Genomic DNA, 25,525 nt, shown 5'->3' with positions numbered 1-25,525 from the left:
TCTATTTGATTCTGCTGATTCCTCCACCCTCCTAGGAATTTCCTTGACTTTGGTAACACTACAGTTCCTGGTACTTCTCAATATCCTTTGCAGGGCTTTCCTTTTAGTATTAGGACTCTTAATGTAATAGGGAAGAATAAATCTGACTCCATATTAGATCTGTTTCTTTTACTTTAACCTTTGTATTCCACTGCTTTTGCTACAAATTAAGAACGTTGCCTATAGCCTAAAATATAAAGGAGAGCCCATTCTCAAGGCTCTGACCTTTAAGGTGATAACACTTTTCCATCCAAATAGAGATTAAAAAGTTGCAGAACAGAAAGTAACATTTGTCTTGTTGGAGGTTTACAGGGACATCATGACCTGACCTATGTGGACAGCTGCAAGAATAAAGGATTCCTACACCAAGAAGTTTGCAAAAGGCCATCCTACTCCTCTCTCACCTTGCCTTTAAAAATGCCTTGCTGAAACCCTTTGGGAAGTTTGGGGCTTTCTGGGGCATGAGCCACCTGCTCTCCTCTCATGGCCCTGCAGTGAACCTTCTTCTGCTCCAAACTCCAATCTTGAGTATTGTTTGGCCTCACTGTGTGTCGGGCACAGGAACATGCATTCAGTAACATGAACACTAACCAATTTAATCAAAAGAGAATGTGACAGGTCCTAAAACTTAGAGTTTCAAGGGATAGACTGAGCAAGCCTGGATCTGAGACGTGAGAACTGTTCTCTCTCCCTCTGCTGTGCTTGCTGGCACTATCCTCTGGCTCTTTGCTCTCTCAGCTCTGCTTTCGTTTGTGTGAACTCCAACTGCAACAGGGAAGAGCCAACTCTGACTACATGTTGGATCTGTTTCTTTTACTTTAACCTTTGCTTCCCGGTTGCTTTTGTTCACTAAAAGATACCGTCTGTACACAATGGTCTGCCTCGGGGAGCCCTGCCCCTCTGTCTGAATGTTAAACCAGAGTGCCTTTGTTCAGGGAAACATCTGGACCCTGTCCACCTGTGGATAGCTACAAAAAAGAAGAACTTAACACATCCCCTCCCTGAGGCTGGTCATTCCAGGGGATATTTGTAAAACTTATGGCCTTTTTACTTTACTTCCTCATCTCCTCCCCCTCTCTGTGCTATAAAAGAAACTGGCATCCAAACCCTGATACGATGGTTATTTAGAGACATTAGTCCGCCATCTTCTCAGTCTGCTAGCTTTCCAAATAAAGCCGTATTCCTTGCCTCAACACCTCGTCTCCAATTTATTGGCCTGTCGTGCTGTGAGCAGAGCGAGCTTGGACTTGGTAACACAACCGCAGCTGGAATGTCCCCACAAGGTAGCGAAACTGTCCACCGACAGCTCCAGGTTTACATCCTGCTGGAATCCTAAGTAAAAAGTGAACCTCTTCTCCAGTTGGTCCAGTAAAAACCCGACTTGAGCCCTCAGTGAACTTGGCTTTGGCCTCTTCCCCTGCCAAAATTTCTATTTAAGGTTCTAGTCACACTGCCTTTTTTTCAGTCTTTGCTGAATTGGGTCTTTCCTGAAAAATGCTGTTCTTTCTACCAGACTCTTCCCTTCCGTAAGGGCCAACTTAATTTCTTCCTCATCCTTCAGATCTCACGTAAAATGCTATTTCATCAGTGTGATTTTTCTGATTCCAGAGCACATACTGTAAGTTTACATGTTGTGTAAGGAAAGGGTTAACCTTGCACCTATACTGGGTAGTGCTGTGCTTACCTCCTGGGATGTCTAGAAGTCTGGTCAAGGGAAGGTTGAAATATACTAACTCCAACTTCATAATGTTCTGTTTAAAGTTCAAAATTCCCCTAGAGGCAACATGTATTTTGTCTACACTTTTTAGGTATGTGTAGATTGATAGTTTGTGCCTGATTTAACAGGTTACACAGCCTGGGTTTTTATATAGCCAGTGGTATAAAAAAGCCCTCAATAAATGTGTGCCTGGGCTCACTGTTATCTTGTTAGTGGATAATCTGAAGTGTGCCCTGCCCTGAGCAACTAAGAAGGGACCTACGGAGTTATGCCTAGAAGTCTTAGACCAAAATATGATAGCCTATGCTCTCTGTCCTGCCATATCCTTTGCTTGTATGAGAAACTTCCTTAAGTATATCCTGTGGAATCGTGTGAGTCTTGTGATAATCTCCAATTATCCAACCTTGTGTAATTGTCACATATGTATTTTGTGATTATTCTATTAAAATATGTCTCTCCTACCAACTGAAAGCTCCAGGAAGGCAGGGGTCATGCCTCATTTTGCATTTTATCTTCTCCTTACATGCCGTAGTGCTTGGTACATGGTAAATTAAGATCCAACCAGGGAAGCAGAAACCATTCTGAGTTCTCACAGAAGGGAAGTTAATGCAAAGATTTGGTGGCACAGGTGATAGAAGAGGCCGAGGAGTCAACCAGGACACTGTGAGGTGACCCAGATATTTACAAAAAAAAAAAAAAAATAGGAAGCTGGTACCATCCCTAGGCTAAGGGACAGAGGGAGGAGGTGGTGCCACCAGAGCTCAGAGACCAGGGTCACACAGTGGAAGTTGGAACCAGGGCAGGATATTCAGGTGGGAACTGGAGCTATGGGGGAGACAGACACAGCTACTGCCTGGGATGCAGCCTGAGGCAAAGAGGGAAAAGGAGAACTAGCCTGGCTTCTCTTCTCCTTCCTTTCCACTCCTTTCTCTTACCAGTGTCTGCCATTGTCCCAATCCAGCTGGAAGCCAGATGACACTGAAACAATCTGGCTAGGTCACACTCCGGGGGTGCACCACAGGGGAAGAGAAAGGAACAGCTCCAGGATAATCATTATCAGTGCTCAATAAATATACACTGAATGAATGAATAAAACCAAACTGTGTGCAGAACAAGCATTGCTGGTTGATTCAAAATTCTAGTGCTACCAGCCTTGAAGGGTCTAAATTTATAACAAAAATGCATGTGTGACATAGACCAGAGGTCCATACCCAGGGGAGAATCTGGAGAGACACAGTCAGTCAGCCTGGCTGTTGTCACTTAGTGATGAGTCTGTTTCTGATCAATCCTCCTCCTGGCTGACTTCCTTCTTTAGCTGTGCAACTGATCTCAGAGACACAGCAGTGAGCAGTCCTGAAGAGAGATCTTAGTTCCCTGCCCAGGAACTGAAGCTGGGTAGCCTGGATGAAAAGTAGGAATTCTAGCTGCCAGACCACCAGGGGCTAGAGGCTAGGAGCAAAGTGGCCCTGGCTCTTTCCCCCGTTTGAAAGCAAGAATGTGTCAAGGAGGCAAAAACTGTAAAAACAGGCACAAAGTTTATTATGAGATACAGCACAACATATGGGAGAGCACACAGAGAAGCATTTTGTTTACTTAAGACAGAAGCAAGGCAGAAATACACATCCAGAGAGATAGGGTGTGGGCATCCTCCCTAATGAGGAGGAGTGCAGTAAAGAGGTGATTTAAATCTCTTATATAGGACAGTCCTTCTGGGTCTTTGTTTACATTTGGTCAATTATCTCATTTCTTTTTTCGTACCTGACTGGTCCTAGAACCCTCCCCAAGACGCATGTGCAACTTTTTGCTAAGATGTATCCCACCATAGAGGGCTGTGGGTGCAGGTCCACACTGATTATGAGGTGGGGTCCCCTTCCTTTTTGACCCCCAAGGAGCCTTCCTGCGCATGTGCAGACAGGGAAGTCTTCCTTGATCTCAGGAGCGGGCACCTTATCTCTTTACTTTAGCAGAGCTCAGCTTCTGCCACTAGCTTTGTCCTTGGAGTGTCTGGGTGAGAACAAAGCTTCAGTTTCACCCCACTTGACAAACACCATCTGTCCGGCCCAGGGGCCCATCTATCTCCTACCTCACAATATATTATAGCTTTAGCTTGGGATGAATTACTGATAAATATTTATCAGTAATCCTTTGCCTATTGGTCATTTCATTTGTTCTGTGTTGATTTCCGTATTTACTTTTTATGAGGTGAGGGAATACTTATTTTGCTTCTAACTCTCTTAGGAGGGGACCACACTGGAGCCTGCGTGTCCCAATAACAAAGAGCATAATAATCTCTCAAATGTAAAGAAATACATGGATATTTCAAATCATCTTGTAAAAAACTAAGCCTATGGAAATTAAATCATCTTTTGTGTATTAGTTCTTCTTCAAAGTCTTACTATTTGATGAGGATAAAAAGGAAAGGCCATTATTCTAAATCCTGAATAAAACACATACACCACACAATACTCAACTCTTTATCTAGGATAAAAAAAATCTCCAGTGACTTCCAGAATGTTAACAGAATATTCAGTTATTCCTTATTGCCCAGATAAAATCCATGATATAGTAACAATTACCTAAAGATCCAAGAATGTTGACATGAGTTTATTTGATCTGCACAAATGCCCCATCTACCTTCATTTGTAAATTTCCCCCAGAATCCATTGTTAAATAAACACAATTTCAGGAAAAAATATACCCTATACAAATATTTGGAAAACAATAATGCAGTACAGATGACAATTTACTTCAAATTTATGCCTATTTGTAGAAGCCATCTGAATTCTCCCTTCTCTCTTTTCATACTACCTTCCTTAAAAACAGACTATAGGCTGAGTGGTTCTCTTGGGCACTTTCATGCTACAGAGTGAATTTGCTAAGTTGTGGATTTAATAAAAATTGCTAAGCTAACTGCCCTGGAGCTGATTCATTTGTACCAATTAGACATGACCTTATCCTGAGCATGAGGTTGAACATGTCTCTCCTGTTTAAAATTTTCAGTGATTGATAATGCTCAATTCAACTTTGAAGAAACAGATGCAGCCAGTGGGATTTGTGAATTGCTTTCTCCTTTTAAGTAGCTGCTGAATTGGTTCTCATTGCTGTTCTTTCTTGTTCTTTGTAATTAAGAATAATTTAGACAAGTTTGGAAGTTTGTAAAAGTTACATTCTTTTTAAGAAGAAAGCATGTTGTACAAAATGAACCTCAAGGCATCACCACCTGAAACTTTGAACACAAAACATGTCATTTGTACCAGATGCTACAGTGCTACACATTTCCATTAACAGCTAGAGTAGCCACTGCTCAGCTGATGAGGTTGGTGGTGGCTTTGGGCTCAGAGTTACCTTCTCCTCTGGAGGATTGCCTTTGGCTGATTGGAGTCACCTTGTCAGTGAACAAGGTGAAAAACTTGAAGTATCTAACAGACAACCTCCTTCCTTCTGAGCAGGGCAACCTCTGTGCTACAATTCATCCTCCAGAGCTGATTCCCCATGCAATCAGGCTGGGGCTAACTTTCTCTTTCTTAGGTCCTCCCCCTGCTTTATTCTTCTTCCATCATCCCTTACAAGTTTCTCCTGGGAACACTCCCTCAATAAAATACTTACACAAGAGTCTCCATCTCCCTATTTCTAGGGAGCTCAACCCAAGACACTATTTTCATTATCTAACTATTTAGACTCTATAAGAAATTGGTTAGGCTCTGCAGACCAAAAAAAAAAAAAAAAAAAGTGAACATTTGTTTCACTATCCACTAGAATGACTATGACTAAGTATTAGTAACTATTTCCATAGCAAATGCATACTGTTCATCTTTCTCTGACGATCAAAAGCTACATAAAATGTCTACAGGTTTAAATCACTTCAACTGACAGTCTGAAAGTGAATCCTTTATACTCTTCTGATTGTCTAGGTCTGGGTCCTCATCCCTGTGCCTCCTTTTGGTTTATTTCGCAGTCCGAGACTGAAAGAAGTTTAAAAACAAATCACTTATGGAGCACGGACTATGCAAAGGCACAAAACTAGAAACCTTATAGATGTTATTCCATTTGATTTTCATAGCAAATTTTCATTTGATATTGATTTTCAGTCAATATCAAATGATTCCATTTGATATTCCATTTTGATTTCCCTACTTTATAGATGATGAAATTGAGACTCAGAGATAATTTGTAACTTGATCCATAGATGTGCAGCTGGTAAATGGCAGAGTGAAGATTCAAATCTACTGACTACAAAACCACACTTCTAACCCGCTCACCCATTCATTTAAAGATCAGTATAGAGGAGGGTATAGAGAAGAGTATTTCCTTCTCAAGTTCAGCTTCTGTATATACATTCTTATAACACACACTGTTGGTGCCCACCCAGAGCCCTGGGGTTCCTTTTCCCATGTGGCACACCCACCCATGCAGCAAGCTGCTGCATGCTTTCCAGCCAGTAGTTCCCAACGTGACCCAATTCACTGAATTGCCCTTGAGAACTGGAATAGCCTTACTGGGACCCTCTCTAGCCTGTAGTCTGTAACTGATTGACTTGGGAATCCAGAAGCCCAGAGCCTTTTCCTGGTGCTCCACAGCTCCCCACAGGTTGGATGGAAGCTGGGGTTTCATCAGAAAGCTCCCCTGTGCTTGGCTTCTTTTCCCTTCCCTGGCCTTATTGAGGAAAATTGGGGGATTTATGCAGAATAACATGCAATTCATTGCAAAATAAAACACACCTTCTCTAGACAGCTCAGAATACTGTTAAAGCAAAAACAAATATTTGGTTACTTGTGGATTGTTTTGGCTTTAATGGAAATACCTACTTTCTCCAACGTTTGGTCCCTGGGTCTCAAAATGTTTATCCCAAGAAGCAACTGTTGTGATTTAGGTCTTGAAGGTAGCTTTCAATGCTTGCGCTTTCTCTGTGATGTGCTTCTGAAAGGGCATCATGAAGTCATCAAAATCTACCTCGTAAGAGAACCGCTCCCGGCGCAGTTCCCTCTTCCTGATCAGCTCTGCTGTCGTGGCTTTGGGAATCCAGATCTTAAATAAACAACCACATCCAGAGCAGGTGTGAGTATGATGGCCAATAAACATGTCAATATCCAGACAATCTTCAAGATGGTTAATTTAAAACTATCATTTATTTCTAAATCTATTTTAACTTTTATCTCTTACACAACAGTTTTGGTTATGTGGGCATCGCTGTTTCTGATGGGGACTATTTGGACAACTGAAATGCTCTTCAGTTACCTCTCTGATGATCCTCAGGCCAGCTGCTGATCATTTTTAGGATGTCAAAACCAGGAAGCAATGGAGTTAGTAGATAGTTTGGGTTTACTGCCTTTACGTCTTATGGGGAAGTCAAAATTATTTTCACAGTAGAGGCCAGAAGGAGCTGGTGGTCTCTTATTTGGCATGGCTTGATGCATATTGTCAAGACCACTCTTATTCTCCAAAGACATTTTCACCTTTTTAATTGTAGATGTTTAAGGAAGCCACTGAATAAATCCAGTCTTGATTAGTATGAAACTCCCAAGTGAGATGGTGATAGTGTGTAAAAAGAGGAAGGGTTGGGCTCTAAGGAGTACCCAGAGAAAGTATCTATAGAACTCGGTGACTACATGGCTATAAGGAATGGCACTAACTGAAGAAGACTTCAATTGTTCAAGGAAAATTAAAATGTTAATACAGAAAATAGTAATACCAGATATTGGAAGCTATACAAGCTGGACTTACTTAGTCAGAAGTAGTAGGACCTAGAAAAAGGACACCTCCAAATAATAACTATAAAAGATAAGGACATTTGTTTGTGTGCTCTGCATAAAGAGTACTTGAAAAATGACATCAGGAGTTTATACCATGTTATGATCTTTCTAAAGTACTTACCCTCTGTGGAATAAATGTGATATCCACTTTCTTGGTATAACCATTGGTAATCAACGAATTGAGGTAAACCACATTATCCTTATGCATCTTCTTTTTCTCCACTATGGTTGGTACAGTATACATTGATGAAAGTGGCTCCTGGAAACAAGACCAAAAAAAACCTGTCAATTGCAAAAACCTATATACACTTCCTAACATTATTTGCTGTTCTGCATCTTACTCTGAAGCCAGAAAAAAACTAAAAATGTTACTATACAAATTATAATTTGAAATGAAATAGAATATTATTATCATTTTGGGTGAGGAGAGATCATTCGTTTGCCTCGTTTAACTTTATTTAATTAGTATTAGTGACAGATCACAAAAGTCTTTCAGATACCCATCCTTGACCTGTGGCCATTATTAATCAGAAGGATGTATTCCTACCAAAATGATAATGGTACATGTATTAGGAGCTTTAGCTGATCAATCCTCCTTCACCTCTGGCCATCCTTACTCTCTTCCTCCATGCTTACTGCTCTCTATTGTCTGCCTATCATCCCTTCAACTCTATCTACTTCCTACCACCTACATTTCTCTAACCCTTTCTAATTTGATAACATTAAAGCTTTTTCTTCCTGAATTTCATCCCCTATCCTGTGTCAGCCAAGAATCTCTAGGGATCCATCTGTTTCCCTAAAAGAAGCTTCCAGTCTAGAAATGTACTTAAAGCTTCCTGCTAATGAATGACAAATTCTTGGTGTCTCAGAAATCCCCATAAACAACAACCTCAATCTTCTGCTGCTAATTTAGAGGCACCCAAACCATTCCAGATTACCAGGGACAATTTGACACTTTTAAAACCTTCTAGAGTTATTTTGCAGGATATCCAAGTTACATATCCCTGGATTCATAGTAATCATTAAAATTCTTTGGGAGTGGGGTGGTAAGGTGGGTAGTGAAATATTATGAAACCAAAATGAAGGAAAATCATGCTTTACTTCATTTCTCATAAGGGTTACTCTTCTTCCCTTTTTGGGCCATCCCATCAAATCTGTATAATTCAGGTCTGAGTGTATACATATCCAATACCAGTTCTTTTTCCAACATTCTAATGGTATTTGGTTGAACCAAATGGTTTTTGTGTGGATTCTGTTTGCAATGAGTACTTTTTAGGCTTTTCAGTAACAGGAAATTTCTTGCTAGATATTTCTTTAAAACTATTGCATAATGGTGCTGAAAACATGGACTGCATATTATTTGCCCATGTCCTGTAACAATATGTAAATGGTGCCGCAGCCCCACCAGTTACTAATGGGAGGTCAACTGCCTTTCATACCTCTTCTTCCTTAATCTCAGGGCCTTCAGTCTTCACTTTAAGCGGTGGCTTGCCTTTTGTTTTTTGATTTTCTGCTGGTTTTGGCAAGTTATCCAGCTTTTCCTTAATCAAACCAATTATTCTATAGTCAGCATAAGCCTTTGCAACATCCATGGCACTATGCCCTGTTTAAAATATAAATTCAGAGTTTCATTAAACAGATTAATAATAAACCATGTAGTAAAATCTCAGCACATCAGCTCTAAGCATGCAGCACCAAGGGTGATTACTGAAGTGAATGGTATGTATAAAGTCACAGAGCTGGATCAGATACTCTCTAAGGTGGCCCCAGCTATAAAATCTCATCATTTAGAGTGCCATTTACCAGCAAAACCATTTCTTCTTGTTAATTATTTTGAGCATGTTTCTTAAAAAGTTGATAGGAAATAGTGGTAGGTTACATTTTGAATATCTGAGTGCTGGTTCTCTTCCCACAGTGCACACATTCCTTTGTGTGTGACAATTTTACATTGTCCTCCCCTTCCCATGATGGAAGGAGGTGTATTTAAAAAGGCCTGGGAGACTGGAGGTCACAAGTGCTCTATGCAGATGGCTGGGTATTATGACACCTGTAACGTCCTCAGGCAGGCCTAACAATATTACCTGTGACTCAGAGGCAGCCTGAAGCAGCCACAGATACTAAAGCTCCTTCATATCAAAAGGAAGCAATGGGTTTTACTCTAAGAAAACAACACCTCCACATATTTACACGGGATATTTATGAGATAAGGTAGGCTTCCAGTTTACTTCCTAGAAAGAGCCTCAATTCAGGAATGATTTGTCCAACTTTAGAAAGAATCCAAAGTCTACAGAGGCTTCAAACTATGCCAATTATTAGGAATTGACTGTTAAGACAAAGTGATGACTCATGATGTGATCTGCAGACTGGTGTCAGTCTACAAACTAATGGTTATGCAGCCACAGTGAAATAAATACAGGGATTAAGAGTAAATGTTTAGAAATTTTTATAACAATTTTATGTCATTTGAATCCAATGATAAAAAAGAAGTTTGGGGCTTCCGTGGTGGTGCAGTGGTTGAGAATCTGCCTGCCCATGCAGGGGACACGGGTTCGAGCCCTGGTCTGGGAAGATCCCACACGCCGCGGAGCAACTAGGCCCGTGAGCCACAACTACTGAGTCTGCGCGTCTGGAGCCTGTGCTCCACAACAAGAGAGGCCGCGATAGTGAGAGGCTCGCGTACCGCGATGAAGAGTGGCCCCCGCTTACCGCAACTAGAGAAGGCCCTCGCACAGAAACGAAGACCCAACACAGCAAAAATAAATAAATAAATAAATAGATTGTCTCCTATTTAAAAAAAAAAAAGCCTTGCTTTCCTCCTTTAAAAAAAAAAAATGTTTGGACTTTATGGGGTTTTTCCTCTTTATTTTTCTAGTAAATCATTTTTCATTGTATTTTGCAAAAGTCTCCATCCACAATGGATCACCAACATAAAGAACTGGTTCTTTTACACAAATGATGTGAGAAGCACTGTGTATACGATGAAGTTCCATAACATTTACTCAGGTTTGTTTTCGCAGCAGTGACTCAAGGGAAAATGTGGTCCTACAAGAATTGATTTAAACGGGTTTGGAATCTATCATAAATCCCCCTTTTCTAACCCTAATCACCCATAATGAGAACACATGCCTTTTCTATTCTCCAGCTGGAATTTAGCACCAATATCAAGTAGGTATTTTACAGTATCCAGTCTACAGCTCTCAATGGCTCTACTTAAGGGAGTTGAGTTGTTGATTGAAAGGGCATCTACCACGGCTCCAGATTTAACAAGAAGCTCAACAATATCCTGTTGGCCGGCATGGCATGCAAAATGAAGCGGAGTCCACAGAAAATTATCTGTTGCGTTGACGTTAGCCCTGTAAAAGGAGGTAGATGCATGAGCTAAAAATATGGGTTATTCCAAGCACTGGAGGCTAAAAATGCTAAGGAAGATTTCATAGTTTTATCAGGTCGTTCAACCGTAAACCAAGGAAGGTTTGGATCAAGTTATATTCTGTGCCATAATTTTTCTTGACCTGTGTTCTTCATTATATAACAGTATTAACTTTGTGTATATATACATTTTGTTTAGTTTAAAAGGTGCTTAGACACTAAAGGTTACAATTTTAACCCTTAGATCCTTAGGTTACAATTGTAACCTAAGGGTTACAATTTTGCATCATTAAAATCAGGGAAAAACTGGATCCAATGAAAGATCAAAGCTAACAGGAAACAGAAAAGTTATAGTATTTCATTTTGTATCTACTTTCTCTGTATGTTATGAATTTTTAAATACACCTTCATTATTAAAAATTTAAGCATTATAATGTATCAAAATTTTGTATCAAAAATGATACAAATGAACTTATTTACAAAACAGAAACAGACTCATAGACTTCCAAAACAAACTTGTGGTTGCCAAACGAGAAAGGTGAGGGGGTGGGACAAATTGGGAGTTTGTGATTAACATATACACACTACTATATTTAAAATAAATAATGAACAAGAACCTACTGTATAGCACAGGGAACTCTACTCAATATTCTGTAATAATCTATACATGAAAAGAATCTGAAAAAGGATGGATATGAATACTTATAACTGAATCACTTTATTATACACCTGAAACTAGAACAACATTTTAAATCACCTATACTCCAATATAAAATTAAAATTAAATGAAAAAAGAAAATTAATTCTTTTGATTTTATTGAAAGCAATATATCATTCAGAAACTATGAAAAGATAAAATAAAATTTTAGTCCTATTTAAAAATTCTCTGCCCAACACTTCATATTGTCATTAGTTGCTTTATACGCCCTCTTTATAATAAACACATTTAAATCCTTCTTTGAAGTTAAACATTATAGTAGTAATAACAATAATACCTTTTATCAAGTCTGCAATTACTGGGCTACTGAGGGCTTTACATATTTTAACTCATTTAATCTTTAACAAATCCTGTGAGCTGAGTTCCATTAGAACCCCATTATAAAAATGAGAAAACTGAGGCACAAAAGGTTAAGAAAGTTACCCCGGGTTATTCAGCAATGGTAAAAAGAAGGACTTAAACCTGAGACATTGCTTTAGATTTAAAAGTTAAACTAAATGTCATGCTTTGTTATTTTAAAGATATTTACAAATGAACCAAGGAAAAGGGAATGAAACGTGCTTAGTCGTTATGGCTACCATCAAATTGCTTGAATTTGTTGAGATCCCCTCCAAAAAAAAAAGAAAGAAAGAAAGAAAAAAAAAGAGACAGATTTAAAAATGACTCCATGTAAAGTGAGTACGTTCTAGAGATCTGCTCTACAATATTATAATCACTATAGTGATTATAGTTAGCAATATTGTACCCTACACTTAAAATTTAAGAGGGTAGATCTCATGCTATCTGTTCTTACCACAATAAAAAAAATTCTGTTTTTAATTTAAAATAAAATAAAAAGCAACTCCACATCATCTAGGTAAAGCTCTGAGACCAAATTAAATTGTCTTGGGAGGCCAGGGTTACCTTATCAGAAGGCTTTGTTTACCCTCAGAGGGAAAACTTCTGCGCCTTCACTTTGTGCATAGTTGTTATTGGCAAACGGTCTTTGCATACACACACTCCTATGTTCCATCAGCCTGGCTCCCGGTATAAGATCTATTTGTGATCTGGACTTCAGGAATGAAGCCCTTTCTTGCACTACTTAAATTCTGGAGCTGAATTTCCTTGAAATGTGAAGGCTCCCAAAAATCTAAATTTCACTCAACCGAAAGGCATACCCTTTTTCAAGAAGAAACTTGACCACATCTATGTTTCCACTGGCACATGCAGTCATTAGGGGTGTCTTGTAATAATTATCCTTCATATCCACAGGTATTCCTGATTCAAACGCCTTTTTCAGAGATGCCAGGTCTCCCGCCTTGGTGATAAAATTAATGTTTGAAAAGACCTTCCCTGGATCATCAGTGTACCAAGCAGAGTCATCCTGAATGGGATGTTCGGGTGGATGATCTCGGTTAAAGCGATTGCAATCAGCTACATGATCGTAGGTTTCAATCATGTAATAAGGCAGCCCACCTTCGCTCCGGCGTGGAAACACGCGGTCAGGGATGATGCAGATTGGGAGGGGTAAAACAAACTTGCCTTTTTTGGCTTTTTTGGCCATCCTTTTTTTTTTTTTTCTTAGGCCCATAGGATCCCAGGACATAAGACTTGCTTAAGTATTTGGTTCCTTTAAAGAAATCGTTAATGTTGACCCCTCCGCCCCGGACTTTTTCATGAAGTTGAGCTATGGTAGCTATCTGTTCTGAGCTCATAAAATCTTGCCTCTCCTCCAGGGCCAGCACAAAGTCTTCCTTGGTGACTGTCCCATCGCCCCTGTCCACAAACGAAAGGGCTTCCCGAAGGAAAGTCTCATGTTCTATGGACCAATCGTGAAGTCTCAGGTACAATCGTGGATTCGGATTTTTGGCTCCTGGCTGGGCCAGTTTATTAGCGATTCGCTCCGCCCGCCGTATTTCTTTGCTGGCTGCTTTAAAGCCGCCTTTCTTAGCCAAGGCCCTGGGTGTTTTATGCTCCAAATTCTTCCATTTCAGATCACATCCTAAAACAGGAAACATCATGATTATGAATGGTGCCAAGGCATCTCCATGACTCCACAAATGACATGCATCCAACGGTTTTTTAAATTTCTAGTGATTAATCAAAAGTTGCTCCCCAATTACTTGTATATAGAGGTAAGCACATTTAGCTATTATAACTACAAAATTAAGGTATGATTTTTTTTTCCTGTGAGCTTTAATTTGGTGAATTCTGAGGGAGATATGTTTCCAATTGATAGTATCTTTTCCCAAAGGATTAGGACATTAATCCCTATAGATATTTGAAACAAATATCATATTGGGATACTTGCTAAGGAGACTTCCTGACTAGCGGGAAAGAGTAAGGGTGACATTTGAATTTGGAAGGAAGCTGGATTCAAACAGCTTAAATAGGACCTTAGGAACTCAGGATGCTAACTGACACCTGCTTCTTTTGAACGATTATGACTAAATCTGTGTAAATTCTTAAACTATGCTTTAACTGTATTCTCCATGAAGTTAGTGTACTTTATATTGACCTGCTGTTTTGCAGTAAGGTCATGTGAACAGCCTAACGGAGGAGAAAGTAATTTGTTCATCAAACCTGAAAGAATTCCAGCATAAGAACTGTACAATTAGGCATTAAAATCCGTTTCCCTTTTTGGACCCTTACTTAAAATGATGGGACCAACATTATATGTAAGCATTCTCCAAATAAATAAACTTCTCTGAGTGCATCAAGGAGTCTAGTTAATGCTATCAAGAAGGCTGTGTTGTCTGTAGTAAGTGTCTGGAGACACAAAAACCCCATTATAATTCAGACTATGAAGATGGTCTTTCTAGTGTTTTGAATCTAGAAGGTTCTTCTGTTGCTTTGCAAGCATCACATAATCAAAAAAGATTCTCTAACCTCAGTACCTCTAGCATCCAAAATGTAAAGGTCACCGAATGCAAAAATAAAACACGTCCCTCCAACACTTTATAGTTTTATTCCTTATCAAAAAGAAAATTAATCACCAGTGTTTTTCAACATTAGCACTTCCTATGGCATTGTCAAAAATTAAAATTTTATATGAAGGCTGATAATTTTACTAGTGATAGAAAAACTCAAAAAGAGCATTGGAACAATAAAGATTCTAAAATTTTTATATTGGACAGTCTGAAGAACAGTGACTTATTGGGAAAGGGACCTGAGACTGGTCTCAACAGTATAATTCCACAGCATAATAATTCCATAGTATAATTCCATAGTCATCTTGAGTATGCTGTTTTTATTTAGCTTTTTTGCTTATTCAGGGTGTCTGGGGGTTTATCGACCATCTCCCAATCCGCTCCTATATTCAGCCCAGCACTAAGGATCAAAGGGTTTTAAAGCGGCTTTATCTTGCCTTCTTTTGCTCCTAGTTTCCTCCCTGTTAGAAATTTTGTGTGGATAAAAGACTCCAACATCCCAGCTTAAAGATATGAAGGCATTTTCCTCTCCCTTTGATTTTGTCTCCTTTTTTATCATTAGTAAATAAAGATCCATTCATTTCCTTTGTGATTTATGTGCCTCTGTGGCTGAGATACTCAACTTTCAGCTGACTGTGCTGTCAAAAGGCCCAAGAGAAGGAGAACCCTGCACAGGGGCTTCAGGAGAACTATTCCAAACTCCCATCCTCTCCCCTGGATCTGGCCTCACACTGCCTACAGGGAGTTGTAAATTACTCCAGGGACAAGATCAGGCACAAAACAGGAGCATACTGAGGAAGGTAGTTTAATGTGGGAAAAGAATCCAGCCCTCCCATTTAAGAATAAAAGAGGTTACACCCAGGGAGTTTACTCAGAAATGAGCATTTCATGACCAATGGTTTCTTGCTGCTCTGATTGCCCTAGATAAGCAATTGCCTGGTATGGAAATAGGTCACCCACATAGGATCTGGTGGTTGTACTTCCAAACATGCTACAGAACTCAGAACATTTTTAGACATTTATTTCAGAAACACAGCCTAGTCTTGTGAGCCAGCCAGGAGGATTAATCTTTTCTGCATCACCAGACAAGGCCTTTGGCAGGCTCTGGCCCTTTACTTCTCAATTTGCTTTCTCTGACTTTATCCCAGGAGTACATAAATGGTAGAGTATCTATTGGGGGATGTTTGTCCCAATAAGAAAGGAATCAGCATGTTAAAGTTGAAGAAGTTTGTCTCAATCTGGGCAGATCTTTAGTTTCTAGAAATACACAATGTTAAAAATGAAGTGTCAGAATAATCTGCTGATGGTGACAGATTTGAAAATGAGACAGATGAGACAGTTGATGAGGGCAAAAATTGCAGTAGATATATTTTCCTTTATCTGTTTTTTTTTATTGTAGTGGAATGGGGAAAGAATGTGAGCTTTGTATAATGTGAAAAAAGTCAAAGTGGATCAGTTATTACACCATTAGTTATGCAGGCACATTAGTCCTATTTATAACGTTAGTGGTTACAGTATAGGCTCTCTAGGGTCCCAGTGACTTCAAAATTTCTGTTCCTCTGTAGAAGACAGGAAAATAAAAGCACTTTCTCTGCTCCATTATAGAGTTGTTGAACTTTAAGTTTCTGCCCATTTCTCATAAACTGGAAAAAAAAAAAAAAAAACACTACCATAACATTCAGCAGAATGCAGCTCCCTCTCTAACAGAGTTAATAACTTTGAATGTACATTTAATTAGCATGTAATTAAAACCAAATAGATCCAAATCTTTAAACTTAATTGGCTAATATTACTATTTTAAGGAATACATTAAGCTATACATAACATAGTTTATATTCCTAAGTTAATAATTATTTGAAAGCTACAGAAAATCTAAAATAATAAATATTACTTATATTTCAAATGTTCCATGAAATTTTTCATTTTATTTCATGTGTTTCTCCCCAAAATATTTCCCCCATAATTTAAAATTACCCAGAAATGTTATCTATGCACTTGACATGATAGTACATTTTAAAAAATAAAATCATTAAGAATGCAAACTGAAAGACATGGTGTCTAGTGCTTGTATTTTTAGATTGATTATTTACATTTTTTTAAACAAGAATTTAATAACTATAAGCATCTTAATAATTGGTTGACTCATAAACAATTCTCTTTAGATTTTAAATAATAACTTAAAAATACTTGAGAAATGAATTTTTATCACCTTCAAGGCCAGATTCATGATTTAACAGAAGGTAAATAAGAAAAAAGTTTAATTTTCTTTCTACATATATGTGTGAGATAAGCAACTGACATTTGACAGGCTGAAATTCTCTGTAGATGAGCTACAGTGTGGAAAAATTATAAATTCTTTAGGCATGAAATTGGTAGACCATTTTACCTCGCTGAGCTATATATTTACAGCAATCTGCAAAACCACCCATAGCAGCATAATGAAGTGGTGTGTTGCCATTCATTGCAATCAGCCCCATGTCTCCGTCATAGGCAAAGAGAAGCTTCAATATCTGCAAAATAAAGAGTGGATATTGTAGAGGAATAGGAATGTATGTTTACTGAATGAAAACTGGGACCTAGACCTGTGCTATCCAGAGTGTCAATTTGAATTAAATTAAAATGAATTAAATAGAACAGAAATTTAAAAAATTCATTTCCTTACTTCCACTTGCCACAGTTCAAGTACTCAAAAACCACGTGTAGTGTAGTGTACCACATTGTACAGCACAGAGAATATTTCCATCACTGCCAGAAGCTCTATCAAACAACATTGATCTAGAGTATAGAAAACTCTATACTCAGCTGGGGAGCTACCGTTTTGAAGTAAATTTAGGCAATTTTAGAAAACATCAGACTATGGCAAGCATCATCAGGGGAGCAAATTCTTTACCAAACAGATGTGACTTCTAATGTGATATATACTTTTATTGCAGGGAAGAGACCCTATGCCAAAAGTAAAGATAATTATGTTAAAACTCAGATAAACTCAGTAAAGAAATTTTAGATATAATTCAGAATTTAAAAAAATAGGATAGCATTGATTTCTAATTTGTTTCTGCAATATCACTGTACCTATGAGATATCCTTTGCTGATATATCCAGATAATAAGAATACTTAGAGTTAAAAATTTAGATGAGTCAGTAGATGCCTCAAACATTGGGGAGATGAGTATATTGGCATTGTTCTCCCCACAATTAGATCATACTGTACTGTGAAAATTCTAATGTGTAAGGGAGTCATAAGATAGAGTAATCCCGGTTGGCAAAACCTTGAAGCTGTCATAATTAAAAATATAGAAAAAACATTATTAGCAATATTAAAAGAATAAATTAGCAAGCAGATAAAACTGAATAAAGAGCTAAAATATGTTTTGAAGGTTAATATTTGGTATAAAATATAGTTTTAGAATTATTTCAGAAAATCAAGATGATAACTCAGAAAAAATTATATCAGTGTAACCTACATGATATTTTAAGATGTTGAGAAAAAGAAGAGAATATTTTTAGCAACAAATTTTAAAGCAAAGAGTAGATTATTACATCAAAAAAGCCTCCTTTGGCAGCAAAGTGTGCGGCGTGATGTCTGTCATTGTCAAATGCATTCACGTCACCTCCTCTTTCCAATATCCCTCGAACTAGTTCTACCACTCCTTCTCTTGATGCTTCCATTAAAGCCGTGCGACCTGTGGACTGGACGTGAAACAGATCAGATGCTGTTTATCCCTGTCATACTAAATAACATATTCCGTATAAATATGGTCTAAATCCATTTGGCCTTAGAGTCACACTGACACGTTCAGTTCTGTACAGTTGTATTGGTTTCATGTAACAAATAGGAAAAATGAAGTCAGTAAAATGGGTCAGTGTCCAAAATGTAGAATTCTAAAATCAGAGTCAGGGTCACACCAAAAGTCCCTGTAGGAACTTCATGCTGAAAAATGCAGTTTCTTGCAAAGAAAGTAGAGCAATAAGGGAGAAAAGAGGGTAAAACACATGCTAAAATTAGGCTATAGGTGTTTTCTAATGAGAAGAAAATCTATTTTTATTGTTGGGAAATGACAGTTAAGAGATAAGAAAACTCAATAAAATTAGCCAAATGAGGAGAGGGAGCAAAATGATTAAGGGAAACAGCAGAACTACATATTTTCTTTTGAAGAAGATAAATTTTTATTAGGCATCACTAATATCTTTTCTATTTCCTATAATGATCTTTTAACATTATACCTAATAAATACCAATTTTCCAAACGTAATTAGGAAATAGATTGTAGAATCATGGCCATGCCATATAGAGATAATGAAAGTATATCATCTTAAAGTGTTTTGAACAGAAATGAACAGTCTAACCTAACAGGATAATTTTACCATATTCAAATGAAAAAAATACACTAATAGAGATTATTAGTGTATTGATTTTTTTTTCTATAATTGAAAAAAAGGAATATTTATAATCAGAGGAATAGTCATACTGGGTTGACAGCATTTGGATTGGCTCCTTTTTCCAAAAATGTCAGGCACACATCTTTAACATCATGTGCTTCTTCACAAGCTCTAAGGAATACTGGCTTTCCTTCATAGGTACAATTGTTGACATCTGCACCATGTTCCAAGGCAATCCGTGCACAGCGATAATGTCTCTTAGTAGGTAAAATGCAGTAAAACAAAATACCTGTAGAAAAATAGAATCCCCAAAGAATACTTAATTAGTAGTCTCTCTATATTTGGATCAGATAGGAAGGAACAAACAATAATTTACAAATTCATAATTAGCTAGCTGAAGGTGATAGAGCAAAGATATTTATGCCTTGGTTTTCCCTCTGAAATCAACTGAAACACCAAGACAGAGATACCAGAAAAGAAACCCAACCTCTTATAAGAGCCAGAAAACAGTCATAAGCAAAATGTGATAAGACTTTGTTTGGGAAGAATTTGAGTGCTGGGATGTGAGCTCTGGTTGACCCTGGGTATTTGGCATCCTGCAGTCTATACCCCAGTGTCCCTTCTTGGAATATGCAGAGGTGTGTGTGCCAGAAGACTATTGGTGGATCCCTGGATCCCCTCTGAAACTGCAGAGTGGCAAAGGAGATGGTACATAATGATGAAATGTGCAGACCAGCCATATTTATAGGAAGCAGGCTGTCTGTACAGTAGCAGTGAGAAGAAACACTAGATGGCAAGGGGCTCTGACATTTTGGCAAATCATTTTGTTTACTGAAGAGAGAAAAATGCTAAATCTTCATACCCAGCACTGGTGACACACAGAGCCTCAACATAACCCATTTCAAAAATGTACTACAGACCTGGGGTATTATTTATATTCTCCTGGTAAGAAAGTCAGGTAAACAGCAATCAAACTCCAAACTGACTTTGTAATGACTTGACTCTAAAAAGAGGTTTCATTCAAAGAGGAACAATAATCAACAAGAAACCAGCATGTGACCTATGAAGAAATATACTGAAAGAAAGGTAAGGAAAGAAACTTGATGACAAACACTAGGCAAAAATTATATACTCAAAAAACTATACGACATGAAAATTATTGACTGACCCATTTCCAAGATAACAAAGAAATTAAATATATTTTTTTCTGAAACAAAAGTGCAAAGCTAGACCGATTCTATAATAAGTACTTATAGGACAATAAAAGATAAATAGAAGGAAAAGATGAATTTGAGCAAGCAGAGCTTGAAAAAAGAAATGGTAGAGAAAAATATTGTAAAGCCACTAAAGAAATGAAAGTGGTTCACATTGGAAGCACGAAAAAGGAGAGCAGACATCGCCAAAACCATGGTCAGGGACATGGAAGAAAAACTTGAAAGAACTTGAAAGAAAAATGTAACTGAAATGATGCAAGAATTTAAATGTTCTAGAGAGGCAAAGAATATTTAACATGTATGTAATTGATATTCAGAAATAAAAGAACAAATGGAACAGAAAGAAATGGAGAGATATAATAGAAGAAAACTCTCTTGAAGGAAAAACCTAGATCTGACAGAGTATACTGAGTCTCAGGAAAAATTGATTAAGAACAATCCATAAGATGGTGCCTAGGTAAAGCTAGGTACGAAAGTGTCCTGTGAGCATCCAGTTAAAAATTCAAGTCATTTCTAAAGAGGAAAAGTCAAGCTGGCTGCAAGACTTTGGTACAGCAACATTCATTGCTAGAAAATAACCAAAGGAGCTCTACAATGTCACTTGGAAAAGAAAACAGGGAATTTTTAATACTCAGTCAAGCTATTGTTCATATATAAAAGTGATGGACAATCAGTTTAAAGATGCAAGAAATCAAAGGATATAAGCCCAAAGGAATGAGCTAAACTACTTGATGACAAAAATGAGTCTAACAGGAGATCAACAGAGAATATGTGACTAAAAGACCCATGATAGATGCTGAATCCCTTCAACCATTGAACCAAAGTTCAATTACCTTAGGAACTGTAGATACAGAAAAGAATATTGTAATTCACAGTAATATAGAAATAATAATGTAATTTAACAAAACTTGGAGGGAAGAGAGGGAAGGAGAGACAGTGTAAGCATTTGATTTTCTTTATCTTTTACTGCTGGAGTATGAGATATTATTAAAAACAGATAAAGAGATAGACGTTTATTATTTAAAGGTATGAAAAGAATCACTGAAAGAACTAAAATGACTTTAATGTACTAAAATTAGGTACTGGAAGGGAGGTAAAGGAGGTGAGAGGAAGGGTTCTTGTACCAATCTCATCTTTCATAGAGAAATATTAATGAATACTGTTTAAAGTGCTAATTCAATAAAGTTTTAAGTATATGTAAAGCTGTCCAGTTAGCCATTAAGAGAACTAAAAACATACCATTAATTTTAGAAAATGTGAGAAGGAAAATATACACACACAGCAAAACAAAACACAGAACACATGGACCATAGAGGGAAATATTTTTATACATATTTGTGTATTTATATAAATTAAATATATTATGCTTTCATAATATAAAATAAGTGACAGTTCTGACGCCAAACCTATGGAGCATCTAGATATATGTAAATTGGATAAACTCTACCATTAAAATAAAAATAAAATTTATGTGAAAATCGAAACCAAAATATATCTCATATAAACATGCATCTAAAATAGAGTTACTCAAACAGTTAAAAATAGAAAGATGGTCAAGGACATGGTTAAAAATATAAAATCAAAGACAGAGAAGTCATATTAGGCAAGAGTGAACCAAAACAGCAATAAACAATAACAACAGCAAAATCTAGAAAATAGTACCAGATGAGGTTGAATTCACTACAAAGACCTTAAGGAACTTATGAAATGGCTATTTTATAATGATGGCATGTGCAACGCACAGTGAAAGTCTATCTATGCTGTTTAAGCCACAAAGGACACAAATCAACATTCCAAGATTGAAGCAAAAACAAAAGAGAAAAAAAATGTATACACAATAGAACTAGTGTATTGCATTGAGGATTGGGGATGCATCCCTATAAATGGGAGAACCAATGGAATGGGTGTTACAAGGAACTATTCCAGCTTTACCCTTAAAGAAAATAATTCCAGACACTGTAATTAATTTCTTAATACAACAAATAATTTTTTGGCTTAGAGTGTTACCTTCTCCATATTCTGCAAAATTGTTCAAAGAGAAAGTACAGGTTAGACCTAGAGTATGTCCCTCATCCTTCTAAAGCTCCAGTAAGTATTTTAACCATTTAAATGTTTGCTCATCCTTTTGAAACAATGTGCAGTGAGCCAAATGTCAATCACTGGAAAATAGGATGTTAAGGGTAGAGAGACTACAGTGGAATAAACCAAGGAGTTTGGCCAGTAGCAGCCCTTGAACTGAGGGATGTGCAAGGTAAGCTAGGTTCACTGATGGGAATACAAGGCCCTCTGTGCAGTAGGCATACCATGAACCACAATCAAGGCTGGTGGGAGCAGTACTAACAAGGTCACGTGTGAAACAAGATTTTGTATTTGTTTCAAGTTTCATTTTATATTTTTAATTCTTCCTATTTGATTTTTCAGGTTGTTTTTTTATCATACATTGGTCTTCCAGAACCTTGGTAGGTTTAATATTAATTTGAATGGGTATAGATAAACTCATGGCTGTTGCATTTGCTACAGATACTCATTTGACCTCGTTTCCAATTTTACCTTGATTGTTTACATTTTATAATTTTAGTTTTTTATGCTATAAAATGTCTCAGACAGATTTCTTTGTGACTTGTACCTCTGTTTCAAACTCAAGAAGGTAAACTTTTCTTTGTTACCATTCTTCTGAATGTACTGAAGTTTCCATGAAACTCCAGGTATACAAGATGCCATTTAAAAAACTATCTCATGGTCAAATAAATATGGAAAATGTCACTGGTTTTGGTCGATATGACAAATGTAAAATAAACATGTCTAAATTTGTTTTATCCAATGTTTCTCTCATAAATTTGGCAGCGGAATGAACCAATTTTGCATGTAGCACTTATCAACATCCCACTGATTCAATGGCCCGTGACACACACTTTGTGAAATGATATTCTATAGAGCGTTGGGAGGTTTTCTTTCAGAATAAAACATTTTAAAACACATTTGACTCCTGGGGGCATCTGAAGCGTATTTTGTTATGTGGTGCCATTAAGTAATTAAATAATTCTTCCTTTACTCTGTCCTCTCCTCTTGTTATAAGCAAGTCACTTTTCAAATACCATGTCTGCAGAGAGTTACAAAAGCAGACTCTGCTCCTGTCAGAAAACATTAATTAACATTATAAAATGGGATTCATTTCTCTAATGTGGGACTGATGTTAATGGCTTTGTACTTGAAGCAACTCTTTGGAACAACTGATTAAATCTACCAATTTATATTAAGCCTGGAGGTAATTTTCTTAATGATTATCATGAGGCTGTGTCACCTCCTGTCAGAACCTTGAGTTATTTGGACAAGAAGTTCCCAGATCGTGGTCTTGAATGGGATTTGGGAGGAGAAGTGTGAGAAAGTGGGGCTATCTCAGCTGAATAATCATGGAAATGTCATATCTCAAATTTTAAGTCATGTTTTCAAATACATTTTTAAATGATACTAGAAAGTTGGAGTTTATGTCAGCATCCACCTCTGTCCCTCAACTTCCTAAATACAACACTTTCTACACTAGACTGCTTTTGAGAGCAAAACCTATATCTAGTATTACTCGAGGTTCTAAAATGTAAAAAAGAAGAGATGCTCTCCTTCATCTTTAGCTCTAAATGAGACTTCACATTTTACAATGGGTGATTGTGATTATGGAAATATCAACGTGCGTTATGTTGAAAGTTCTCCACGTTAAAAAAAAAAAACAGATTGACTAATTCTAATATTCTTTTTCAATGAGAAAGTTCTCAGAACTGGCTTCCCTAAGAAATACCTGCATCATTTTCAAATCATGGGGAGATAGTGTCCTTTGGTATAAGAGTGAGAATCTAGACTTTCACTACCATGTACCATAAGTAACTCTCTTCTAAAGTTGGAAAGCAAAAAATGCGTTTTATTGATTTCTGGCTACAAACTGAATTGCTGGATAGAATGCTGGGAGTTCTTACCTTTTCCTTCATTATCGACAATAGTCATATCGGCCTTTGCCTTGGCTAATATTTCCATGGACAATTCGTGGCCCATTTCTGCAGCCCTCATAGCCGGAGTACAGCCCATTCTATCTTGCACATCAGGGTGAGCACCGAGGCTCAGGAGAAAGCTGACCATATCGATGTCATTGGAAATCGAGGCTAAGTGCAGGGCACTGTTTCCATTGACGGGGTCTGTGAAATTGATGAGTTCAGGGTACCCGAGCCTGGTCAGCTTCTCTATCTGCTTCTTGTCTTTGTTCCGAACACACTGGAGAACTTTGTAGATCTGCAGGTTCTCAAGTCTCTTATCTGCTAAAGCCATATTTGACCAGCTTCTTGAAAATGCCTTTGTGGGCCAAAGCAAAAACTACAGCAACAAAAATCAAAGCAAAAACATATAACTCCAAGTTAATTTTGTCTTCTTTACTTTGACTAAATAATAATAGTTTAAGCCTTCCCTAAGAAGAGATGCTGTTTCGTATGAAACGTTATTACCATAATCTATTGCAACTGATTCATGAAAGCAGAAATTACATATAAATACAAAAATATTCAGCTAGCATAACATTAAAATATTTCAAAACAAATCTTCCATCATAATTAACACTAGACTTGCTATGCAGTTTTCTTATTATTTCATTTAATCCTCCCTCCTTGACACAGCTTTACCATTTACCCATGAAGAAGGTGAAGCTAATTAAATTGCCAAGCTCCCCACTATAATGATCTGTACCAGCATGTTCCTCACAGTGTACAGACCATACAGATTTCAGTAGCTTAAAAATGTTATAAAGAATGTGTAGAATTTTGAAGTGCTCATTATAAACAGGAATCTATTGAGCCCTGGGAAATACCAAAGATGTGATGGATGATTCCTGTGCCATCTTAACGTGGGAACTATGTAGGTAAATGGTTCAGAGATAACTGTAAATTTTCATAAATAATCCCACTAAGTTGCAATGAGCATTCTAATATGTAATTTTATCTCTTATTGTTTATTCAGTTCAAAAAACAATATTTTGAGTCAAGTAGTAGACCATGTTAGGTACGCCCAGCTTGTGTTTCTTCACGTTTTCTGGGAACAGAACCTCATTAACATATTGGGAATCCATTCCAGAGAGTACAGAGGTGCTATCCTAGGCCAAATCATTGCCATTGCCTTGTAATTTGTCTCACTGTTTCCACAAAAACCCTCTACAGCCCATTCTCTATTTAGTCCCCAGAAAAAGCTTTGTAAAATGTAGATTAGATAACATCAGACCAGCTTCCACCCCCAACATTTTAGTATTACTATTTTTAAGCATAAAGAAAGTTGAACACCCATATATCCCCACCACTGAGATCCTACCATTCATGCTTTATTTGCATTATCACACATCTATCCATCCCTCTATCTATCCATTAATCTATCTTATTTATTGACCCATTTCAAAGTAAATTG

At 37.4% G+C, this 25,525-nt stretch overlaps 1 protein-coding gene across 1 annotated transcript; it reads right to left on the bottom strand.

The window, feature by feature from the left end:
* Positions 1–6,548: 6,548 nt before the first annotated feature.
* Positions 6,549–24,445, bottom strand: ANKEF1 (ankyrin repeat and EF-hand domain containing 1). Its single transcript, XM_081256229.1, is given in 10 exon segments — positions 6,549–6,781; positions 7,628–7,765; positions 8,946–9,109; positions 10,633–10,859; positions 12,751–13,151; positions 13,153–13,574; positions 16,889–17,012; positions 18,043–18,192; positions 18,971–19,170; positions 24,061–24,445. Coding segments are annotated over 10 exon segments (2,331 nt in total). The 5' UTR covers positions 24,407–24,445; the 3' UTR covers positions 6,549–6,622.
* Between the last annotated feature and the right edge of the window lie 1,080 nt (positions 24,446–25,525).

The sequence above is a fragment of the Mesoplodon bidens genome (genome assembly GCF_964165515.1).
Source record: "Mesoplodon bidens genome assembly, chromosome: 15".
Classification (NCBI taxonomy): Eukaryota; Metazoa; Chordata; class Mammalia; order Artiodactyla; family Ziphiidae; genus Mesoplodon; species Mesoplodon bidens.
The sequence above is the reverse complement of the archived record's forward strand: the minus strand, read 5'-3'. Positions and strand labels throughout refer to the sequence as shown.